Source organism: Carassius carassius, chromosome 16 (assembly GCF_963082965.1).
Source record: "Carassius carassius chromosome 16, fCarCar2.1, whole genome shotgun sequence".
Lineage (NCBI taxonomy): Eukaryota > Metazoa > Chordata > Actinopteri > Cypriniformes > Cyprinidae > Carassius > Carassius carassius.
Window position 1 is genome coordinate 12,254,428 of NC_081770.1, and position 6,761 is coordinate 12,261,188.

General features: G+C 38.7%; 1 protein-coding gene across 1 annotated transcript; it reads left to right on the top strand.

Annotated features, from left to right (window-relative positions):
• The first annotated feature begins 448 nt into the window (after positions 1 to 448).
• On the top strand, positions 449 to 6,529 carry LOC132159564 (uncharacterized). The gene is made up of 6 exons (XM_059569123.1): positions 449 to 499; positions 1,476 to 1,802; positions 2,506 to 2,793; positions 5,390 to 5,701; positions 5,898 to 6,010; positions 6,332 to 6,529. The coding sequence occupies exons 1-6, from the start codon at positions 454 to 456 to the stop codon at positions 6,350 to 6,352; spliced, it is 1,107 nt and encodes a 368-aa protein (XP_059425106.1). The 5' UTR covers positions 449 to 453; the 3' UTR covers positions 6,353 to 6,529.
• Positions 6,530 to 6,761: the final 232 nt, after the last annotated feature.

Consider the following 6,761-nt stretch of genomic DNA (forward strand, 5'->3'; position numbering starts at 1 on the left):
AGGACCCTAGCATGTTAACATATGGCGCTTTTCCATTGCGTGCTACGACTCAGCTCGGCTCTGCGCTTTTTCACTGTGTGGTAGAGTCATAGACACAGAATTAGTGCTCATTCTGGGCTTCTTTACTTACGCATTGTGCATTCCGATCACAGTATATCGGTGGAACATACCAACTATACAAACTATGTGGGGGAAACCTAAACTGAACCATTCACTACAAATTCTACAAGCAGGGCGCCGCTGAAAATAAGAGTGTAAATTTGTTTACAGAATGATGTTGTCACTGCTGCAACTCCCATATATACAAATAATTATTAGAAAAACATAATTTCCCAGCAGCCAGTAGGCCCCTCCCAAGTGTGGGCCCCTGGGTTTCAGCCCTTTAAAGTCCATGCGTTAATGCGGCCCTGATCAGTGCTGTAGTAGTTTAGACTCGGTCAGAAGGGGATCAATATGAGGACAAATACATTCTTTTTGGGGGTTTTATTACTTGTGAATGGTGAGTAATACTACTCTTTATTAATATAACATTTTATTTTTCAATATAAATCGGAAACAGATAGTTATCTTTGAATTTTTTAATCTATTTTTTTTAACCAAACATTAATAATTTTTCTATAAATAGAATTTATGATAAACCACACTGCGTATAATAACAGACAACAACAACTTCGTAAGGAGATGTCGAGGTTTAGTTGTATGTGAACGTATAAACTGTAGAGGGCGCTGATGGACTGTAATATTCTGAGCGTTACTATTTTACTTGAAAGATGGCTGCAACACGAACGCATGCGGTGCTTTAAAACAGAACTGAAAAACAGAAATATGACACCGTCTCAGTCAGTCCGTCAGTCTATCTATTGGACTTTAGACATTGTCTTACAGTCGCTCTCATTCAGGGTGCGGCTAGGTCTAATAAAATTCTTACCTTTTTTGCCATACCATCAAGCTCATAATTATGGCCATTGTTCCAACCTGTCTTTGTAATATTAGGCCAACCTATTGGGTGGGTTTCACTTGTTTTTGCAAATTTTAGCCTGCTTGTTCAGAATAGTTACGCCACCTCAAACCCCCCATAATCAACCCCCATAAAACGTGAAATAAATGAGAAGTATTTTACATTAAGCAGCAGATAAAATGTATGAATTGTGCACACAATTTAGCAAATCGAGGGAACGCAATAGTTAATCGAGGGAACGCAATAGTAATTGTGTGCATGTTTTAGTACATTGAGGGAACGAATAAGTAAATCGTGCACACAATTTAGCCTAATATTTTTTCCTGCATGTCATGTGTGGGGCTTCGTATATATGTATACAACAGCCACATACATTTTATGATTTGCATGCCTTGTAGAAATTACAAGTCATATTAGGCTTAAATTTCAAGAGACACAATGCAACAAATTGAGGACAAACGATTAATTGCATACACAATAAAAGTAAAAAAAAAAAAAAATTATATTTGTTCTTTAGGTGTGTATGGTGTTGATGCAGAAGTGAAGTCAGTATCAGTGATGGAGGGAGATTCAGTCACTCTACATACTGATGTTACTGAAGTTCCGAGGGATAGTAAGATAATATGGAAGTTTGGTGATGAAATCATAGCTAGAATGAATGAAGCAGATGCAAATCCCTCCACGTATGATGGCCCTGGTGCAATATTTAAAGACAGACTGAAGCTGGACAAACAGACTGGATCTCTGACCATCACAGACATCAGAACTGAACACATTGGACGTTATAGTGTAGACATCAAGAGCACAGATGCAAAACTGAAGACATTTCAAGTTACTGTTCATGGTGAGTAACTCATTTCAGTCACCTGAGGACAGTTAAGATGCTGTGGAATTATTACAACTTTAAACATTATGGGTTAAGCTATTATTATTAGATTTGCTATTTTTATATAAACTATATAATAAAATATAAATTACAAAAAAAAAGATGTTGATGACCAAATCAGATGTTTCCAAATGATTATTTATGAAATTAAATGATTTTTTTTTTTTCATTCTTATTGTATTATTTCATCTTTTTCTTTAACCACATGAGGATAAACTTTTAGGGAGATTTGTTAATTTAAAAAAAATCAAAAGCCTTTTTTGTGGCAAATTAACAATCATATGTGAGGCTATATTGAAATCTGTTTGAAATGTAGATTGGTGTGTTAGATTTAAGTGTGACACTAGAAATACATTGAAAATAAGATATTTTCAACTTTAATACTTACTTAATACACATTTATTTCTACATATTTTACACATCGTTCCAAATCAACGTCAGTTGTTTAGAAAATTGAGTGTATATCTAAAGAGCTGAATCTGAAATGCATATGGTGTTTCAATATATTCTCATAACAGAAAAATAACTTCATGGGAGTAAAGTCTATTAACCTTTTCAGTCTCAGAATTTAGAGTCCTGATTCAAAGTGTGACTGTGTGGAAATTACAGCATTGTAAGCTCAATCTTTGTTTTAAACGTCTTCTGTTTGTTGTTGAGACAGATTTTGTGGAGTCAGTGTCAGTGATGAAGGGAGATTCTCTCACTCTACACACTGGTGTTACTGAAATACAGGGATCTGATCAGACTGTGTGGAAGTTTGGAGATCAAGTCATCCCTATTGCTCACTTAAATGGCCCTGATGATACAAAATGGAGAAACATTCATCTGAAGGATCAGACCCGAGACCTCGTCATCAGCAACATCCGAAGCGAGCAGACTGGAGTTTATAAATTGGAGATCAACACTATCAGCATGATCTTGCAAAGAAAATACTATATTGCTGTTGGTGGTGAGTAGAACTAGTTTCTGTCTTTCCTTGATTATGTTATTATGTTCAGGCGTGTCATTCATTATCCTGATTAACGTTCTCATTGTAAATTTTATTCTGTTCAGTCTTTGCTTGTCCTGTATTGAGTTTACGTCTATTTGTACGTGTGTTTATGCCTTCTCTCTGTGGATTACCCTCTCTGTGGATTATTAACTATCTTTTTTCTTCATCTTCATTCTCGTTCGTTCCCTCGTGCACCAAACGTGACAGAACACCGGACCCGAAAAGATAAAGTAGTGGCGCCCCTCCTCTCCGTTTTGTGTCTGTTTTTCCCAGTTTTTATTTTTTTTCACTCATGGATTATTTAAAGCATTCACTTCCCCTCATTAAACATGGAGATCACCCTGATTCCTCCTACTACTGCTGGAGCAGGGAGGGATGCCCCTTGAGTTCCACACGGCAATCTTCACAGATATCACTAACCACTCCAGCGAGTAGGACAGCAGCCTCTGCACGTTCTTCCTGATAAGCCTCAATGAAGAGTGCAGAGCGCTGCTGTCTGGAGGTAGACCTCGGGGACTCATTTGCCACTTTTGTGGAATGGGTACTGGTGAGCAACAAATCACCATTCACCATCAGCCTCACCGAGGAGCAGCTCACCAGTACCACTCCAGACCCAGAACCCAAACCGCCATCTCCCCGCTGCACAGAGCCGAAGCCTGAGACCGACATGCCCCCTCTTCTCCAGTCTTTAAATTAACTCTCTGTCCGCCTGGAACTGTATGGCAGCCTGGATTTCCCACCCACCCTCCTTCTCTTGTTGACACCACTGTCACCTGTCAGCACCTCTGTTCACCCTCAGCCCACCATCTGTGTGCAGGATCCCTTGTCTCTGCCTCCAGCTTCTGAGTCCCAGACTCCGCCTTGGCCATTCGACCCAGCGGCTCCACCATGGCCTCTAGCGCCATCCTCTCCACCGTGGCTTTTCAGCAAACCAGCTCCGCCTGGCTCCCTCATCCCTCTGCATCCACCTTGGTCTGTCATCAACCATCAGCCTCCTCAGGACTCCACTTCTCTGGCTCCGCCTTGTCCCTCCATCCCTAAGGCTCTGTCAGGCTCCTCCTTCCCTCCAGCTCCACCTCAGTCCTCTGTTGCTCTGGCTCCATTGTGGCCTTCTGGATCCCTGCCTCCGCCTCAGTCACTGGCCCCATCTGCTCCACCTGGCCCTCCAGATCCTCCTGTCACCCTGGCTCATCGGCTCTCCATCTTTGCTTTGGGCTCCTCCTCCACCTGCTCCACCACTGTCGGTCAGACCCTGGAGTTGTAAGCCCTTTCCTCCACCATTGTTCCTCCCTCCATCAGCTCCACCTTGGGCTGCTATCATGGCTGAGGCCTGGGTCTCACCTGCCTCCCTTTGCCCAAACCTCCACTGTTTTCCTGTCAGCCCTTTGGCAACCCTTCTGTCTCCTTCATTCTCCATGGCGCTGGGTTGTGCTTTCCAGTAGGGGGGGGTGAGCTATCACACCTTAGAACTGTTTTCATTACCCATGTGCTCAGTATGACCTAGTTTCTGTCTTCCCTTGATTATGTCATTATGTTCAGGTGTGTCATTCATTATCCTCATTAATGTCCCCCACATAAATTGTATTCTGTTCAGTCTTTGGTTGTCTGGAGTTGAGTCTATGTGTACGTGCGTTCATGCCTTCTCTCTGTGGATTACCCTCTCTGTGGATTATTAAAGACTTTGTATTTCATCTTCATCTTCGTTCACGCTCGTTCCCTCGTGCACCAAGCCACGACAATTCTCTAAATTCTATCATATTTTGCAACCATAAACATCTTATACATATTTTTTTTTTAAACTTCTATATATCATCTGAAAGGATGAGGTCTGATGTCTTAGAGATAGCAGATGGTGCAGGTGTCCATTGCCATGATAACTTATGCTATGAGTTGTCATAAACTTTGGGTTTGACATCGTGCATTTGGCTTGTGATCTGTTTGATTTTGCAACATACTTCCAGATAAAGTAATCGGGATGTATTACCACACATGAGTGGATTTGATTGAAAAGCCATCTTAAACAAAACTATTTAAAAGATGTGATGACACAAACCTTGCAAATCCTGGGATTATTTCCTTCACAACAGCACTTGTTGTGTCAGCCCTGTGCCTTGTAAACACAACTTTGTTTCCAGGCAAATAAAACCAGCCAATCATATTAGAGCTTTTGAGCAACTGAATTGTGTGAAGAACAAAATTGTGTGTAATGTGCATCAAATGGTTAATCCATGGACATGCAGCATGAGTTTGAAACTATATTAGAGCCGATGGCAATAATCAAATCTAAACAAGTGCATTCATAGAAAATAGTCATATGAATATTTTTTTAACATGTAATTTGGCAAAATTATAAAATTATGTGCCATTACCCAATTCAGTAGCCAATGACCACTCTAAACAAATATGCTAATTTAGTTTGTGCATTTCACCTCTACCACACATCAATTCTTAGAGTCTGAAAAAAGAGTGTCAGTGTTATTTTTTCCTTGAGAGCCATCTGTTCTTTTGTTATCTCTAAAAAAGAACTATTTGTATGTGTTTGTTTCTGTGACAGGTGGTGTGAAGACAGTATCAGTGATGGAGAGAGAACCTGTCAATCTAATTACTGGTGTTAATGAAATACAGGGATATGATCTGATACTGTGGAAAACTGAAGGTAATATTGTGGCTGAACTCAATAAAATTGCCAATCTGTTTGGACCTAGAGATGAATATGATTTGAGATTCGGTGGCAGACTACATTTTCATCGTAAGACTGGAGATCTCAACATCAGTGACTCCAAAACCTCAGACTCTGGAGATTATCATTTACACATGAGCAGCAGCACACACACCTTACAGAGGACCATCAGAGTTATTGTCAAGAGTGAGTACATAAAATATTTTTTTACAGAATTTTGAAATTCTGTTTATGTTGTAATGAAAAAATAAATGCCTTGGTTAACTTTGAACTCTGCGAAAGCTATGCCTTTTTTGTTATATTTTTATAGTGCTGAAGTTTCTAGTGTTTGTTATAGATCAGACACATTCTCATTAATGTCTGTCTCTCTTTATCATTACAGCTCCACCTCAGTCAGGTGCTCCTTCAGGGATTTGTGGTGCTGGTGTTGGTCTGGTAGTTTGGGTTGTAACTGTGTTTTTTGCTGCAAGATTTGTAGACAACGAAATCAAAGGTGTAAGTATTACAGTCAACTCAGAGTAAGAGCTAAAATATATTTAATGTATTTAAAAGAAAATGTAAAGTTGAGATTTTTCTTTCCATTTGTTTGTTTCTACACACTGTAGCTGAGAAAGATTCTGTTTTTAATTTAAATATAATTACTGTTGAAAGGAAAACTGATGATTGCTTTTCCTATTGTAAGTGTAGTGAAGAATAACATCGGTGCAGGGGAACTTATTATTATTATTATTATTACTATTAAAACTATTATTTATTCATTGCTATTTTCTTATTGTTTATAGTTTTTTACTGTGATTCGTTCTGTTTTTATAACAGGTTTCAGTGAAAATAAAGTGAATCACTCTCAGGATCAGCATGGAAAAATGAAGAGAAACAACAGTTCATAATTACTGTAACAAGATAAACTTGGGCTTTGCCTGACATGTTATTCAGTTTTAAATAAGTTTGTTTTATGGATATATTTTGACATAAATCTTGCTTTTTTTGTCTCATGCTTGACTGCCAGAACAAAAAAGGAAAAATGTAAATGCCATAGTGTGAAATTTTCAAATTACAAACCATTCATAACTTTTTCCAGTTAAATATAAAATAAATCAACATATTTCAAACATTTTCACTTGCTTGAAATTTGTGTTTTAGTGTAATTTTAAAGGTTTTTGGGATGCCATTCATGTGAAAGATTATGTTTATCCAGTGCTTATACAGATCTATGTACAAATACAGAATAAAGCGAATCAAACTTGAT

Coding starts and splice junctions, on each gene's coding strand:
- LOC132159564 (XM_059569123.1), top strand. CDS start 454: ATGAGGACAAATACATTCTTTTTGGGGGTTTTATTACTTGTGAATG. Junction 500..1,475: donor GGTTTTATTACTTGTGAATG/GTGAGTAATACT, acceptor TTTGTTCTTTAG/GTGTGTATGGTGTTGATGCA. Junction 1,803..2,505: donor ATTTCAAGTTACTGTTCATG/GTGAGTAACTCA, acceptor TTGTTGAGACAG/ATTTTGTGGAGTCAGTGTCA.